General features: G+C 45.3%; 3 protein-coding genes across 5 annotated transcripts in view; 2 read left to right on the top strand and 1 right to left on the bottom strand.

Moving 5' to 3' along the window:
• KDM1B (lysine demethylase 1B) overlaps positions 1 to 637 on the bottom strand; it is a 31971-nt gene extending 31334 nt beyond the window's left edge. The window contains exons 1-2 of one of the 2 annotated variants that reach the window (XM_061346412.1): positions 554 to 637; positions 288 to 354 (exon numbers count right to left, since the gene is read on the bottom strand). The gene's annotated coding sequence lies outside the window, so the exon portion shown is untranslated. The remainder of the gene's footprint in view (positions 1 to 287; positions 355 to 553) is intronic. The other variant, XM_061346411.1, reaches the window with a different exon arrangement.
• Positions 638 to 1262: 625 nt separating this feature from the next.
• On the top strand, positions 1263 to 11504 carry TPMT (thiopurine S-methyltransferase). Of its 2 annotated transcripts, XM_061346415.1 has the most exons (8): positions 1263 to 1402; positions 2178 to 2270; positions 3594 to 3726; positions 4200 to 4252; positions 8699 to 8773; positions 9506 to 9591; positions 10566 to 10610; positions 11366 to 11504. In XM_061346415.1, exons 1-8 carry the CDS (start codon positions 1263 to 1265, stop codon positions 11479 to 11481), a joined length of 741 nt encoding a protein of 246 aa, XP_061202399.1. In that variant the 3' UTR covers positions 11482 to 11504. The 2 variants fall into 2 exon arrangements, with proteins under 2 accessions (XP_061202399.1, XP_061202400.1); XM_061346416.1 differs by lacking the exon at positions 8699 to 8773.
• A 2067-nt stretch (positions 11505 to 13571) lies between these two features.
• On the top strand, positions 13572 to 16324 carry NHLRC1 (NHL repeat containing E3 ubiquitin protein ligase 1). Its single transcript, XM_061346417.1, has 2 exons — positions 13572 to 14495; positions 15145 to 16324. The coding sequence occupies exons 1-2, from the start codon at positions 13583 to 13585 to the stop codon at positions 15282 to 15284; spliced, it is 1053 nt and encodes a 350-aa protein (XP_061202401.1). The 5' UTR covers positions 13572 to 13582; the 3' UTR covers positions 15285 to 16324.
• Positions 16325 to 16799: the final 475 nt, after the last annotated feature.

Genomic DNA, 16799 nt, shown 5'->3' on the forward strand with positions numbered 1-16799 from the left:
ACCACGAACGCGCACACCTCTGAGACTCGCCCCCGAGGGGCCGGCGCTGCCTGGGGCTGACAGCCGGCAGCCCCCTTCCCCTCCCCTCCCCTCCCCTCGCCTCCCGCGGCCGCCCCCGGTCCAGCGCTGTGACAGCCGCGAGCGGGGTCCCCAGTGGGAGTCCCCGGTGAGGGCTGTCCCCGGCGGGGATGTCACCAGAGGCAGTTGGGGGCTCCCCGCCGAAGGCGCACAGCCGGCGGCAGAGGAAAGCGCTCGCGGCGGCGCGGCTGACGCCGCCTGGCACTCACCTCGGGGCCGGGTCATTCAGGGACCGGAGACCACATTCAAACGTGTCCGCGCCGCCTCCTGCTAGCGCTGCAGCGGGGGAGAAACGGGAGAAGAAGGGGGAAAGGAAAGGAGGGAGAGAGGAAGGGAGACAGAGAAGGGGAAGGAAGGTAAAAGAGGGGAGGTGAGGACGGGGGCAGCGCTCACACCTGCCCCGCTGCCCGAGGAGCAGGAGCGGGGCAGGCGGGCCCCCGTCAGGCAGCACTGCTAAGGATAAGGAGTCACTCACCGCCGCTGCCATCCCCGCCGCCATCCTCCTCCTTCTCCCGGTGCCGAGCACCCTCAGCCCGCCTCCTCCTGCCGCCGCTTCCGCTCTCCGCGGTGCGTAGCGAGGGGGAGGGCGAGCGGGGAAGCACCGCCCCAGCCCTGCAGCCCCCACCGGACCGTGGACCCGCGGCCGCGCAGGTACCGACCGCCGCCCGGGTTGGGGGGTGGCGGTGAGAGGGGCCGTGCTGAGCCCCGCAGGGTCCTTCCAGGGCCCCATCGTCCCGCGCCGGTTCTCGGCCCCGCGGTCTGCTCGCGGGTTTCACACGAGACAGAGAAGTGTTGGTACCTGCGCACTTACTCACGGATCCCGGGCTTGGGCCAGTCCCACGCACCCACCTTAACCCCCTCACCCGATAACCTTGTCCCCCGGGGCAATAGGGCCCGGCAGCCTCTGGGCGGCCTTCAGATGTGCGCAGACCGGGAGGTCACCGGCGCTTCCGTAACGCTTAACTGCAGGCTTCACTCCGGGGAAAAGTCTTGCTGAAGCCACGGGCTGCAGGAGTACGCGGCATCACTTTCAGTACAGCTGCATTTAAACAGTCGCCAACTTATAATCTCTAAAACTGGCCTGGTTTTTGATTCAAGGAAGTAAGAGCCAGTTCCAGACCATCCATTGGGTGGGGGTGATTTTTCTCTCCTTTTTTCACAGCTCCTAGCGCTCAGTGGGGACCATGGACCGCTCAACAAACGCAGCCGAGATCCAGGAGCACTCTGATACTGGGGCACAGAAGAACAGAGTGGTGACTGAGGAGGAATGGCTGCAGAAATGGGAAACGCATAACATTGGGTTTCACAAGGAACAAGGGCATCCGTACGTGACTTCATTTTCTTGTCTAAACTGTTCAGAGAAAGTCCGTGGGATGAATGGCTTGAGTCATTCAAGACACTTTTAATAGAAAACGGAGCACTTACAAAAGGAAAATTATTTTACACCAGCACAGCTTGAAACTAAAATAAATGTACATATTCTCATTCTCTACCTTTGTCAGCAAAGGGCAGAGAAAAGAAGGGATTGAAATTGATTGGGAATTTTTACTCTTGGATCAGGCTCGGCTAAAAATCATATTTTGGCTAAAAATCTTCAATTTTCTGATGCAGCAGCTTTGCGCTCCTGTTCATAAGTTATGACACTGGGGCCTAAAACAGTATACAGGGGGCATTGGAGGATTATTGTGCACTGAAAGACAGGGACCTAAGAGAGGAAACCTGATTGTATAGTCTCAAGTTTCAACCAATAATAAGTTTCAATGTAAGTTTCAACCAGTGAAACTTACGAAAACCAATGAAGCTGTCTGTTGTGGCCCACTTAGAGGTAGGTGGGTTGGTTTCCTTGAGAAGACCAACAGAAAACAACAAACAGAAATGTATTTGTTTCTAACAGAAATCAAATTTACTTTCTTTCTAAGTAAATGGAAGTTAAATGGTTTTATTTTATGTATTTATTTCTAATGGTATGAAGCAAGTTGAACTAAGAATCTGTGTTCCCTCATGGAGTTTGTGTACTCCCTTGCATGGTGTGTAGCCCTTGGCTTTTAATGTGCCAGCACAAATACAGTGTTAAGTAAAATGTGTCTGTTCTTCTGCAGGCTCCTCCAGAAGTATCTGGATGTTCTTTTAAGTGGCAGGAGCGGACTGAGGATATTTTTCCCACTTTGTGGTAAAGCAGTAGACATGAAATGGTAAAGCACAGATTGTAAGAGCAAAAATCTTATTTGATGTGGGGATGGAGGGAGAGAGGGAATTCCCAACCTTATACTGGCCAGTGGAAATGTGCTGCATCTCTGCTGGTAGGAAAGCAGTGTCACTGCAGGCTGAAGGGAGGAGGAAGGTTGGTTTAATTTGCTAGTGTTTTGTATAGTAGCATGAATGCAGTTGATAAGGACTAACATGAAAGTCCTCCTGATTGTCCCAATTTCAGCCAGGGCAGCGCTGAATGTGTGATGGACAGCTATGCCCTTGCCACTGTTGCTTTTGGTGACAGTGCCAGCTTAAACCGCTTACAATGAGGTCAATTGTGCTAGACCATGTTTTCAGTGGACCATGTGGTCTGCCACACTGGGAACTTAAAATGATTTGGGCTAAATGTAACTTCCTCTTTTTTACATTTATTACTTTCCTTTTTTGGAAAGGTTATATTTATAATTAGGGGCTGCGTAAGTCAGTGGGGTTTTTGGAAGGGGGGGACACAAACCCAAAAATAGGAGACTGAACCGCATCCTCAAGGAATCAAATCAAGTTAGTCCCAATTGGGTTTTATCGTGGTAACTGCCTATGAGGCTGACTGCAGGATCTGATGCATGTTGCTGCCACACCCTGCTGTCTCTTACTGCCAAGCTGCAGAGGCAGCAGGGTGGACAGCATGCCTCAGCCACTGCAAGTCACAGCAGAACATGTTTCTGTGAACTGAAATGGACTGTATGGAATTGAATTTTGAATTGAATCCAAATAAAGCCTGTAAGTCCTTGTCAACTGTATGCCAAGAAGCGATAATTTGAGCTCAGATCATGGAGGGCAGGTATTCAGTAAAATATGAAAAATAGGAAAGTCAGGATAAGACATACCAGTGCTTCCTAAAATGAGGGTTTGTCTACAAGAAATCTGGAGAGGGACTTTTTACAAGAGCATGTAGCAATAGGACAAGGTGGAATGGTTTAAAACTAAAAGAGGGTAGATTTAGATTACATATTAGGAAGAAGCTCTTTACTGTGAGGGTGGTGAGATACTGGCACAGGTTGCCCAGAGGAGTTGTGGCTGCCCATCCCGGGAAATGTTCAAAGCCAGGTTGGATGGGCCTTTGGACAACCTGGTCTAGTGGAAGGTATTGTGTCTGTGGCAGGGAGTTGGAACTGGATGATCTTTAAGGTCCCTTCCAACCCAAACCATTCTGTGATTCTACAACTCTATGATTCTAACAAATAAATGCTACATGGGCAATACACATTTGGTGATGGTCCAACATGTGGGCCTTACATAGCCTCAGGACCTCTCTCTGCTGTGTGCAGGCTGGCAGACATGGGACACCGCATTGTTGGTGTGGAAGTCAGCGAGCAAGCACTGAAGGAGTTTTTTGAAGAACACAGTCTGCCTTATAGCGAGGAGCCAGTCCCAGAGATTCCAGGAGCAAAGAAGTTGCAGGTATGTTTCATGCATTGTCAAATGATCTGGTGTGGTTAATCATGCAATACAATAACTGAGCAAACAAGTCATTCTACTTTTATGCCTCTGTCTCCCTGATAATCATTCACTTGCCCTGAAGAGGTCTGAAAGGAAGCCAAGTCGTAATTCTGGACTGAGAAGTCCTTCTTTTAAGTCTATTACTTCAGCCTTCTTTTCTTATAACATTGAAGCACCTGAATGTAAAGGAAATGTATTTTAAAATTGAACAGTTGCATGCCTTGATAGATCAAAACCTCTCTGGATGGCATCTTCAGGAGTGGTGCTTCAGTAAATTAAAACTAAAAGTGTTTCTCACAGTTTTACCCCATTACACCTAAGTGTATAGTTTAAAATAGTATATGTGCATATTTTAAGGTATAAACATACCCTTTCAAGTGCATATTTAAAGACAGTTTGCTAATAAGTATTGTTTCCTTTGCTTTATATTGTAGAGTATCTCTGGGAACATTTCTCTGTACTGCTGCAGTATTTATGATTTGTCCAGGTAGGAACACACAGTTTATTTTACAATTCTCTGCAATCAAACATGTATTAATACTGTCATAATACTGTCATATTATTTTCTTTGAATCAGCCGTAAAAATTTGGAACAGGTCCTCTCATTAACTTGTATGAAAAACATGAATAGCCAGTCTGCAATAAAAACTAACTGTTGTTGATCATTAGATAAAGATGCCAGCTAAGTCTCTTTAAATGGGCTGCTTGTTCTGTGCTGTCCTGTGGAAGTTATGGAAAAACATGTTTGCTTTTACAGTAAATACGAATAATCTTTAACATTATTGGAGGATTCTATGAAGGAAAACCCTATCATGATCCCTTATGCAAAATAGCTTAGTAGAAAATATATGCAGAAGTATCTTCTTACTCAGCTTTTCCTTTAACTGAACACATTTTTTCCCCAAAACTGTTGATTAGCATATGCATAGGTAAGCTGTACCCATTGGTTATATGCATCCCATGCTCTACTTAACATACGTTTCTTGTTGGACCTAAAGTACATTACATCACTCCAGTGTATGTAACTACATAATATATTGTCAAACAGTAACTCTGCAAGTGTCTTGGCGAACATGGCTTGACTTAGTAATGTCTTCTGAAGGACTTTTAGGGCTAAAATGTCCTTATTTCTTACTGAAAAGACGCAACAGGGAATGCAAAATACTTCAGCACAGTCTGCACTACTGACTCCTGAAAAATGTTTCAATCCATTGTGCTCTGTGGCCTCAAGCATCGCTTCTCAGACTTTGTGGTGGCTTTGCACCTGACCTTCTTGTGCTCAGATGTCAGCTGATGGGGGAATTTTGAACATTAACAATTTGTTCAGAGACTACAGGAGGTCTTAAGACTGTCTCCAGCCTCTAGCATAGAATACTCTGCACAAACAGTAATGCATCTCGCATGTTTATTTGTCCTCAGTAGTTTCCTAGTGGTATTGGCAGTGGGTGCATTTAAATTTGTCCTAAAATTCCTACATGGATGCTGGCGTAGCTTGGAGACCAGGCAGGAAAGCAGTGCTGTTTCCGTTTTCATAGTGTATCTTGTAGGAAGCTGAAGGTACCCGAAGTCCTGCATTATAGTTCCCTCTTCATGCAGTTCCTCAGACATGATTTATAATCTGTAGATTATAAGGTTTTGGTGAAGTTTTGTGTGTTTGTTTGCTTTTCTTACAAACAACTGTCAGGAACAAAGATTTGTTCCATAGCTGTTCAGTAGGAAAAGGAGGTCAAGTCTTAATTGTTGTCTGGATGTGCTTTTCAAAACTAGCACAAATACAGGCATAATAGTAATGGTTTAGGACACCAGAACATCCTGTTTACTAATACTCCGTTTGGTTTTAGTTTTTTCCTTCATCTTCATAAACTGGAAGAAACCCAGTATTTGTTACTAGAGTCCAGATTCTGTTAGACAATAGACCATTGCTAAGACTTCTGGTGCAGCTGACTCCAGTTGGTTTGGATGGTATTATATATAACTAGTCCTGCAAGTGAGTGCTTTGGAACAGATGGGCTGTATATGAATGTGACTTTGTAGATACCGCCTGGTTTCTTCCCCGCCTTGCCCCTGCGGTGCAGCTCCTTGCTGTGCAGATCCCTGTAAATCCCTCTTGCTGTGAGCTGACAAGTTGCCCAGGGATTGCTCACGCTTCTTGTCAGCAAGTACTGAAAAATTCAGTTCTAAGTTTTGTAGCAAGTAGCATTGTGAAACCTGTAACTTCCGTCATGATGTGGTGGAATACTACTATGAAATAAACCAGAAGCAGGTAATTAATGACGTTTTCAGTGCATATTACTGGGCCCAGTAGGTAGTTTGTCATACTCAAAATAAATTGTCAGATAGGTGTTCTGAATGCATGGTTCTGTACTGGTTGCAGTAATGGTGAAAGTATGAACTACATTCCCTGCAGCAGTCAGCAGATACCTGTAACTAGCAAAATGCACTCTTTGAGTTTCTACATACAGACAATTTGATTAATTACCCAGTTATTATGGAAATGAAACTTATTTCTCTCTTGCTGAGGCTGGCCTGCTAACAAATCCTTTTGATCTCCATTAGCCTAGCCTTCATTAGAGGAGAACTCAGATGTGCTTGTGACCTTTGTCAGAATGAGACATTTCAAAGACTCTTGTTAGTCTGGTAGTTAAAGAGTAACAGGAGTTACTGCTTTTTGTGAAAACTCTGGACATATGTAAAACAGTTCTGTTTATTACACAACCACTGTACCTCCTAATACAACTATAGCTGCAAGACTCTGCAATTTAAAAAGAATTAAATTGCATTAACTGAATCTACTAAACATATGCAGGGAGAGGAATTCACAGCTTCACTGCTTGAATCCAGTGGTGTTTCAGCATATATGTGAATTTGTGCTTTACATATTAATTTGTATTAGTTGTTGTAGTACCTAGACTGTGATCTCTCATGCCATGTACCATATAAACACATAGCAGGAGCTAATGTGGGGCTAAAGGATTGGGTAGTGGTACACTGAAAGGTACACCCAAGAGGAGCACTTTCACTGTTCCAGTTAGACCAGATTAAAGTTAGAAAGGAAAACAGAGTGCAAAAAACTCCAGGGGCTTGCCTAAGGTCATGCAGCAGACTCAGCTATGCAGAGAGGAGAGCCTCCAAGCCTCAGAAGGTCAAGTTTGTTACCTGCCCCACTAGACTTTGCTTTGTCCCTCTTGTGCACATTCCATGTTTAACTGTCTCTTTAAATACCTCCTTCCACTTAAGAGGCTGGTAATTTTAATTAGATGCTTAGTCTTGGCAAACTTTAAAAGAAGTCAGGACTTAAAAGTGTTATCATCTCTCATCAGAGTAGAGTGGGAAACACAGAATCAGCTTCTAGGTTAGATGCCAGAGACTTAGCAATGAAATGAGCGGAGGTAGGGAGAAGCTGTGGTTTAACCCCAGCTGGCTACTGAACACCACACAGCTGCTTACCCACTCCCCCTCAGTGGGATGACAAGGACAATCAGAAGAGTAAAAGTAAGAAAGAAATGAGTGGGTTGAAATTAAAAACAGTTTAATAACTAAAAAGAGGCTTTTAAAAAAATAAGGGAAAAAAAAAAACTCCCCCCAAAAAAAAACAAACAACCCCCCCCCCAAAAAACCCTTAGCAAAGAATGAGGAAAATAAAACCCAAGAAAGACAAGTGATGCAGATGAAAAGAATTGCCCACCACCAACTGACTGATGCCCAGCCAGTCCCTAAGCAGAGGTCCCCATGCCAACCTCTCACCCAGTTTTATTGCTGAGCATGATGCTATATGATATGAAATATCCCTTGGGATACAGTTGGGTTCAGCTGTCCCAGCTGTGTCATCTCTAGCTTCTCACTGTGCACCCCCAGCTTGCTCATTGGTGGGGTGGTGTGAGGAGCAGAAAAGGTGTTGATGCTGTGTAAGCACTGCTCAGCAATAACTAAAATGTCTATGTATTATCAACATTATCATCAGCACAAATCCAAAACGTAGCCCCATACAAGCTGCTATTAAGAAATGTAATTCTACCGCAGCCAAAACCAGTACAGAAGTGAAGAAACAGGTGATGCAATTGGACTCTGACACCCTGCCAGGAGGCATAAAGGTATTACACAATTCCGTACCATATTTTCCTCACCAAGTGAATTTGTCTCAGACTTTCTTTGAAATCATACAGGTTACATTATTACTACCTCACCTTCTAAACTCATATGTCAATAATTAGCAGAAACAATGCTCTTCCTTCCCCACACCCCCAAATACTCTTATTTCTAGTGTCACCCTGACTGCTTTTGCCACCCACTTCTCAATAGTCTTGGCCATTTGCAGGTTTGGGGTGGTCACCGAAATCATCTGCCAGCATATCGAGGAGCAAAAATTGTATCTGCAGCAGTGTTAGACTGAGGCAAGTAGCAGTGTAACTTAGCTTTTATAACATCAAACAAATTTCAAGCTGAAGCTGACTGTCCTGGGCATGTAGCTGGGAATTGATGTGTCGAAAATTACGGGGTGTGCTGAGTTCAGTGATAGTAAAGCAAAGAGGCACCTTCCTTAACCTGCATTTGAAATCATGCATGGGTTTTAGAAGGTGGCCAAGAACTATTGATGTGCTGAGTGCATGTTAGTGCAATGTATGATTGCCAGAACCCCAGACTTGTAGCCCAAGTGTGTTTAATCTGCTTTCCTGCCTCGTCCCAGCACCCCCTAATGACGGGGAAATGCTGAGCAGTTCTAGCACCTCTGCTGTCGCAGCTGGGCCATATACCAGTAGGGTTTATTGGGTTCCAGATTATATTGTTTTGGATCATGGAAATACTGGACCATAACAAAAAGGTAGTAGGGGAATCTGCAGTACAGATAGCTGGAGAATCCCTTTGACTTCATAGTAGCTGGATAAAGATAAATGTGTCTTTAGTATTTTTAAGCCTTTCCCTCATCCCCCTTTAGCTCAGTAATCGGCAAGTTTGATGCGTTTTGGGATAGAGGAGCTCTAGTAGCCGTGAATCCATGCGACAGACAACGGTTAGTAAACTTGCTTTGTTATTGTCTTTTCTCTAATGTATGCAGTGACACATTTTTCCTCCTGCCACTTGTTGAGTCCCCTTTCATTCAAAGGACTAACCTAAATGAGTTCTCTACTGCACACTGCAGCTGCAGTCACACAGTGTTGTACTCTAGATTTGTGAGGTTCCTGCAGGAAGCGGCCCTGCCTCTTGGTTGTAAAATATGTGGTTTGTTCCAACCCAGCAGAAGCAGAGCTGCAAGTCTCATCTGAATTTTATTATTTCCTTTTCACCCCATCTGCTTCTTGTCCTTTTGTTCTTTCTGCCCTCACTTCCCTTTATTCCAATTTTCCATTCTTGCCTATAGCCAACCCAAATGTAGTTTGACCCAGGTTTTTTTAATTAGATACATAGTCTTGAATTCACAATAATTTTAAAAGATCAGTGCTCTATTGTGTGCTGTATTCTAGACTGTGGCAGATGAATGCTATGTTTTGTCTGTTAGTTTTGAGATGAACATGCAAAAAAGATTAATGCTTGTTTATGAGAAGTAAACAGTAACCTTTATATGGTGCTTCACGTTTAGCATCAATTTCATGCTCATGAAATTCAAACTAAGCTCTGCTTAATTTCTGTGCAGTTAAGTTGTGTCTGCATAGAAATACATGTTACCTCCTTTGTTAAGTATTTTAATAGCTATGCTTGAATGTTTGCACAGTTACAAAATAATAATTTAACTTTCTCCTTTTAGCTATGCCAGTTTGATGATCAACCTAATGGAGAAAAATTCTTCTTATCTCCTTGTTACAGTTTCATATGATCCAAACAAACACAAAGGTGAGAGCTTCGCACTGTTCATGTTTTGATCTTGCATGCTTTAATACAGATTGTATAGAGATGTGGTAGATACATTAGTATCTTCCCTGGGTCTTTTGACAGCACAGCTTTGTCAGCTGATCACACCATTACAGCTGTGTGTTAAAAGGCTTTCTTTCTAGCCTTCAGGCATGCTAAAGGTAAGTGGAGGACAGATACAGTATGTTAACAATGAAAGGAACCTGGAAGTGTGGCTGTAACAATGAAGCTGGAAAAGTGAATGCTTAGAGTAACATTCTGTCTGGCCTAGGGACCTTGAAGCACTCCCACTCAATGGCTTCCCTCTGTTTACCCAATATTGCAACCCAACATGTTGCCTCTCTCCCAACCGCTGCTCTGGTGTGAATATGCTTGGAAGAGGTGAAATTCTGTAAAATAATAAAGTTTTGGTGGTTTATTTTTCTTTTTATAGCTTTTATTACATACCAAAGTCTGAGATATCTTAAAATATTTTTGTTGTTGTTAATTATTATCTCTCAAAAGAAAGAGATTTCTTGCTGCTTTTGGGCTCTTGAGCATAATTACGCCTGGAAAAAAATAGGGTTTGTTATCATAAGAAACAATAGTTTACTTCATTGCTCTCCCTCTCACATTATTTAGTTTTTAGCTTTAATTAAGCCATTGTAGTATAAAGAGATTGTAGGCCAGATTCACACATCACATTGACAGTGGTTGTATCCACTGTACGTTCATGACTTCTGACAATGGGGTTACTGTAGATGCAGCAGCAACACCTGAAGGTGTCTGACAGCCCACCAAGGTGCCATGAGCTCTTGGACATGATTGTTTTCCGGTTCCTGCAGATGGTAGTACACACTGGGGCCCAATTACAGGCCAGGTGCTGTGAGTGATGGGGCTGTGGCTCTCCTGTTGCGGTGTAAATGTCTGTCTCTTTCCTGTATTCTCTGAGTGGCTTTACTCATTTTTTTTTCCAGGCCCTCCATTTTATGTTCCTGAATCTGAAATTAAAAGCCTGTTTGGTAAGTGGTATTTCAGCTGACCCTTGGGATTTTTTTCCAAAACATATCAGCATGTTTATATGCATCTATGTTACCCTGTGACAAGTATTAGAGAGCTATTCACTTCTTATCTAAAGGGTGGAGTCATGGAAAATCAAATACCATATAGCCACAGGGATTTTGCTGTCAAGGAAAACACTCAGCTTTTCAAAAGATAGGAAGAAAACCCAAGAGACAGGTACTGTCTCCTTCCTGCCCTTGCATCTTTCCATTCTCCCAGGATTCATACTGCACTCAGTGATCTTGTAGCTGTAGTCTTAGTCCAGTTTGACCGTTTTGTCTTTCTCTGCACCTCATCACCACCTACCTGATTTTAATGCAAGGCCTTTGCATATGCATTTTACAGTTTCTGCTGTACTTTCATAGCCATAGAAGAAAAACATGCCATGTGAAGAAAACGGTAACTGTACAACTGAAATCCATCAAAATAATGACATTCAGAATCATGTTGAGAATCTAATTTTAAAAGCTATTCCTGATATGCTTTGTTATTGCACTTTTTTCAAGTCTACAGCTTTCTGAGACCCTTGTGGTGTCTGTTTCTGTGTGAGTCGTTGGCATGGGCAGTTGCATCCCTGTACAAAAGCGTTCCCCAGTACATATGTGCCACTGCATTAGGGCTATAAGGAAATCCGTAATATGACTGTTTTTTCCCCCCGACAGTTTGCATTTTTCAGTGATCAGTCAGTAATTTGTTACTCCTTCCTCCTTTTCAGGCAGCCACTGTGAAATTAAGTGTCTTGAAAAAGTGGATGACTTCTCAGAGAGACATAGACAATGGGGACTAGATTATTTTCTGGAGGTGCTGTATTTGCTGAAGCTTGTATCTTGATTAAAATTACTTAAAATAATTCACCTCCCATCTTGCTTTTATTTTTCTCTCACCTTTTAGAATTTGAAATGTTTTGGATCACTCTTAAAGCAGGCTTCAGCTTACAGGAAAATGCCGGTCCATTTTGTTTATCAAGCCAGCTCTCCTACATAATTGCTTTCACTGTCTTGAGACGTTCCCCCCTTTGCTTAAACTCCATGCACAAATAAGATTTTCTAAAGTACATCTTTTCTTCCATAGCAATTTGTGTCTTCGGGACCGGGAAAAATAGATGTCCCTGTTCCCTTCCGGCTGTTGCCGGTCAGTGGCACTTCCTGGCATTCCGCAGGTCGGCCTCATTGGTTGGCAGCCCTGGGAGAGATGGCAGCTGCTGTTCAGATACTCTTTACTTCAACACTGGCCTCATGCCAGGCCGGGCAACTGAGCAAGAGAGGTGGGAAGCTGGCGCAAGTTGCTCCTCTCTGTCCATGTTAGTCCTGAGTACAAGTCAAGTGACAAGCTGGAAATGAGCGGGCAAGAGCGCTTGGCAGCAACTGCCAAAGGGGAGCTACCATTGAGCAGGAAGGAGAAGGAAGGAGGGAAGCAAACCAGCTGACAATAAAAGAGAAAGGGGACAAAATGCCCTCACCTTCTCCCCTTGACAGCTTATTTTAAAAAATGGTGGAAAGGTACAATTGCAATGTGGTGTATTATAATTCACCAAGGCCAGAAGGTGAGTAAAAGCCATGGGACATTTTAGATTGTTGCAGTCCTGGAGCCACAGTGTGTGTGATGATTCCAGCTCAGCAGTCCCCAGGCTACAGCCTGCTGCAACTCTCAGTATTGCTTGTGGCTACTGGTGCTTCAAGGTCGGGTTGACAGAGAGAGGAAAGGGTGTAGCCTAATGGGCCAGTGCAAGCTGAAGGCTGCTATTTTCATATATTTTCACTGCTGGCCAGTACTGCAGCTACCAGGTTAAGGCATCTCCTTCCTCTTGATCGAGAATTTTTTTCCAGATGCTTTGGGAGAGTCACGTTTATCTTACGCTTGTGGATACATGGTGGCTGCAAAGACCAGGTGCTTGGGGCAAATGCTCCATGATGTCCTGCAGAGGATTCCCAGGTATGTGACAACCTGGTGAGAGCAATGCCACCTGCCAGGTGAGCCATTTCAGGATGTGCGAGATGGCTCTGCTGTGCATGTACCCTGGCAGTTACTCTGAGAATACATTGCAAATACACGATGCGGAACAAGCACGTGCTGCCCATGCAGCTTACAGGATGTGTGTGCGTACCTGATGGAGGAAAGTGGCTACTGGCCGTTGGTGTAAATATTTTTGTTGCATTTGCTGAAAGAGGACACCTCTCCTGTGAAGACACACTGAGAGAATTGGGCTTGTTCAGCCTGGAGAGGAGACATGAGAGCAGCCTCCCAGTACCTAAGGGGGCCTACAAGAAATCTGGAGAGGGACTATTTATAAGGGCATGTAGTGACAGGACAAGGGGGAATGGCTTTTAGCTGAATGAGGGAGGATTCAGATTACATATTAGGCAGTTCTTCCCTGTGAGGGTAGTGAGGCACTGGCACAGGTTGCCCAGAGAAGCTGTGGCTGCCTGATCACTGGGTATGTTCAAGGCCAGGTTGGATGGGGCTTGGAGAAACCTGGTCTAGGGGAAGGTGGCCCTGCCCATGGCAGGGGGTTGAAACTGGATGATCTTTAAGGTCCCTTCCAACCCAAACCGTTCTGTGATTCTGATTTTAAAAAGCTTCCCAGAACAGCAAGAGAAATCCTTTGAAATTGCAACCTGTGCATTTGGTCTTTTCCAGCGTTCTCTACTGCCAGGTCACGCAGTAAGCGCTTCTGGTGGTACAGAAATGCCCCTAGGCTATGCTGCAGTAGGATAAATAGCCTGGCAGCGGTATGATGATCCGCTGCCGGGGTGTCTCTGCGGGTCTGGCGGGGGTTTAACCGGCGAGGGCGGCCGCGGACCGAGCGAACCCCGCCGGCAGTGCCGCAACCCGCCCGCAGGGGACGCCCGCCCGCAGGGGATGGCCGCCTGACGCAGCAGCACAGCACAGCGCCCCGCCCCGCCCGCACCCTCCCGGCCTCACTGCGGCGGGCATGGCGGCGGAAAACGAGGAGGAGCTAGGGCTGCTGGAGTGCCGGGTCTGCTTCGAGCGGTACGGCCACGGCGGGCAGCGGCGGCCGCGCAACCTGCCCTGCGGGCACGTTCTCTGCCGGGGCTGTGTGGAGGCCCTGGGCGGCCCGGAGCGCCGGCGGCTGGAGTGCCCCTTCTGCAGGCGGGCCTGCAGCTCCGCTGAGACCACCGACTGCCTGCCGCTGCTGCAGCTGCTGGAGGTCCTGGGCCCCGCCGGCACCAGCATCCCCTCGGCCCTGGGCAGAAGCGGCGGCCGAGGAGCAGCCAGGCCGGGCGCCGCGGGCCTCGGACTCCGGCTGTCGCTGGGAGGCTGGGGGTCACTGGTGAACCCCACCGGGGTGGCAGCCTGCCGGAGGTCGGGGCGCCTGGCGGTGGCACATGACGGCAAGAAGAGGATCCACGTCTTCGGGCCGGGTGGCTCCTGCCTGCAGCAGTTCGGGGAGCGGGGGGACGCGGGCAATGACATCAAGTACCCGCTTGATGTGACGGTCACATCAGACGGGCACGTGGTGGTCACAGATGGTGGGGACTGCTCCGTGAAGGCCTTTGATTTTGAGGGAAGGGGGGTCCTGGCTGTCCGGGAAGGTTTCTGTTTGCCCTGGGGCTTGGATGCCACCCCGGACAGTGAAGTAATCCTGACTGACGCGGAGGCAGGTGCGCTGTACCGCTTGACGGCCGACTTCAAGGCGGGGAAGTTAAGGAAGTGTCAGATGATCCAGTCTCAGCTCATCAGCCCAAGAGGGGTTGCAGTCTCCCAGACTTCGGGTGCTATTGTGGTAATAGAGCACCTGAAAGCGCAAGGACCGAACAGCAGCAGCACCCGAGTGAAGATATTCAGTGCAGAGATGGATCTTGTCGGCCAGATGGATAGCTTTGGTCTGAACCTTGTTTTCCCCTCCAACATATATGCTACGGCTGTGGCCTTTGACAAAGAGGGTCATGTGGTAGTAACTGATATCTGTAGCCAGGCTGTAATATGCTTAGGGAAACCTGAGGAGTTTCCCATCTTTGACCCTCTAATTAGCCATGGGCTTTATTATCCTGTAGGACTGACTTACACGGCAAACAACTCCCTCGTTGTTTTAGACAGCGGTGATCATTCAGTAAAAATATTTAGCTCCACCTGAATGGGTTTAGGTGCTTACTGCTATAGGTTCAAGCTGCTTTTGGCCATAAAGCACACAAAGTTCTGGTACTACTAGTGTGCAGGAAGGAGGCATTTTCTGGGCTGTAAGTGATGTTGTCCTCTTTGACCAACATGCTGTGCTTCCTGCAGAACTTATATTAAATCTCTTGCCTGTCTATGGGAGACTTGTTGGTTGCAGGCTGTAGTCAACAATGAATCGAGCAGAAGAAGAATGTGGCATTTTAAAGCAATTCTGTACCTTGACAACCAAATGTTTTGGGCACTTTTGGACAAGAACAATGACATTTGGAAAGTGATGCAGTTTACTAGCACGCAGTTTTCAGTATTCTTTGTTAAGCACAAATGCACTCATAGAAGTGATGGAGTTTCTGTTTCCAGGGTTTCTGCCTGAGAAAGGGTACTGGCTTGACAGAATGATAGGAGAAATGGAAGCTTCAGTTAAAGTTTGCCTGAATTCAGCTAGGATCATTGCAATGGAGGAGCTACCACTGATGAGTGAGTTATGTGCAGTAAATTAGTGCTTGAAGCCTGTTTTTTTCCATACTGGGGAAACGCTGTTCTGCAAGTACTCTTCCTGTAGTAGTTTATTCCCACCTTTATTAGGGTTCTACTGGAGCACTTGATCTTCCTGTATAATGCACAAGCCTGTGTCTATACCTGGAGATAACTTGGTGTGTGGCTACCAGCATGAGCAGCTTTCCCTAAAACTTCCTTGAAGTATTTGTGTTTAGTGCACAAATACTTCTGCATATATAAAATTGAGTTGGCTATGCTGCCAAGACTCCTGTGCTTGGGAACTTTCCAATACTGCCCTCCTCTGTCTAGTCGGTAGTATGGTACTTTTGCACCCAAAATGTCAAGATTCCACTGACAAATGAAAGGTTGGTGAGAAGAAATAGAGAAAGGGGGACATAAGCCTCATTTTTTTCAGAGCATCCAGTGAGGTTTTGTTGATTGTGAATACACAGCAGGTTTAGGTCAGTTCGTATTTTCACAAAAACAGTTTCACTGTGGACACAACTTAAGTTGCCTTATTTCACAGTGGAAATTAAGGTTTTTATTAATGTTTTTACCACTGAATGATTCTGAGAAGGAGTAACACCCTCCTAGAAGTCACTGCTGTGTTTTTAGGCATATACATGCTGCTAAAATGACTGCTTAGGTGGTTCAGCATTAAAAGGAAGTTAGATACAAATGTAAATGCTCTCTGAGTTAGAGACACGTAGGTTAAAATGGTATAAAACTTCTGGCGTTATTTATTTAGTCATTGAAACCATTAATATTAACTAACAAAATTTGAAATGCACAGGCCATCTTTCTACCAGTACATTTTTAATCTGGCTTTTGATCTGACTTCAGGGCATTTAATAGCTGCATGTATTGCTGCACCAGCGATTTACCAAATACTTTAAATTGGAGTGGTTTAGCCCTCTTAGACAATGTATTAATCTGTTTTATGGTAACATTTATATAAACAAGACAAATCTATTAAATGCAGCTGTGTGTAAAGGTTAATTGAACAGTGACAGGCCAATGAAGTGTGATTTGCTTACTTCTATATTGAATAATTTAGTGAAAACTCATACCTTTTTATCATGGGTTTCTCTGTTACAAGCCAGTCCTTGTATTGCAGTTGCCCTGTAGACGGTTTCTATTTTTTGTTTGGGGATGTCCTGCTAAAGTTGTGGTAGGCTCATTTGTTGCTATTGGAAAATATAAGGTGCTGCACATTTGGTCTTTTCCAGCCTGGCCAGAGCCTCTGGTGGGACCAGAAATGCTCCTTGGCTGTTCTGCAGTAAGAGGTGTATGGCCCTTAGCAGGATCCTTCTTGAGGGGCCAGGAAGAAAATTTACTCAGAGAAGCAGTTCCCTGGATTATATATTCCTTTTTAGGAGCCAAGGAGATGTCTGAGGGGTATAAAAACAATTAGATAACATTTCCTTTGGGGAACTGCTTTGTTTGGTTCAAAATGCATGCACTACCATCAATGCTGTATTCATACATAATTAATAGTTTATCACAACAGCATTTCC

Source organism: Neopsephotus bourkii, unplaced genomic scaffold, assembly GCF_033783945.1.
Source record: "Neopsephotus bourkii isolate Nb327-2 ecotype Australia unplaced genomic scaffold, CSIRO-AGI_Nbou_v1 NB_272, whole genome shotgun sequence".
NCBI classification, from domain to species: Eukaryota; Metazoa; Chordata; class Aves; order Psittaciformes; family Psittacidae; genus Neopsephotus; species Neopsephotus bourkii.

What these genes read in the sequence shown, in the direction of transcription:
- TPMT (XM_061346415.1), top strand. Translation starts at nt 1,263, where the DNA reads ATGGACCGCTCAACAAACGCAGCCGAGATCCAGGAGCACTCTGATACT. An exon ending in AGTATTTATGATTTGTCCAG is followed by an intron (nt 4,253 to 8,698) that starts GTAGGAACACAC and finishes ATCCCCCTTTAG; the next exon opens with CTCAGTAATCGGCAAGTTTG. An exon ending in AATCCATGCGACAGACAACG is followed by an intron (nt 8,774 to 9,505) that starts GTTAGTAAACTT and finishes TTCTCCTTTTAG; the next exon opens with CTATGCCAGTTTGATGATCA.
- NHLRC1 (XM_061346417.1), top strand. Translation starts at nt 13,583, where the DNA reads ATGGCGGCGGAAAACGAGGAGGAGCTAGGGCTGCTGGAGTGCCGGGTC. An exon ending in CGGCCAGATGGATAGCTTTG is followed by an intron (nt 14,496 to 15,144) that starts GTCTGAACCTTG and finishes TTCTGTTTCCAG; the next exon opens with GGTTTCTGCCTGAGAAAGGG.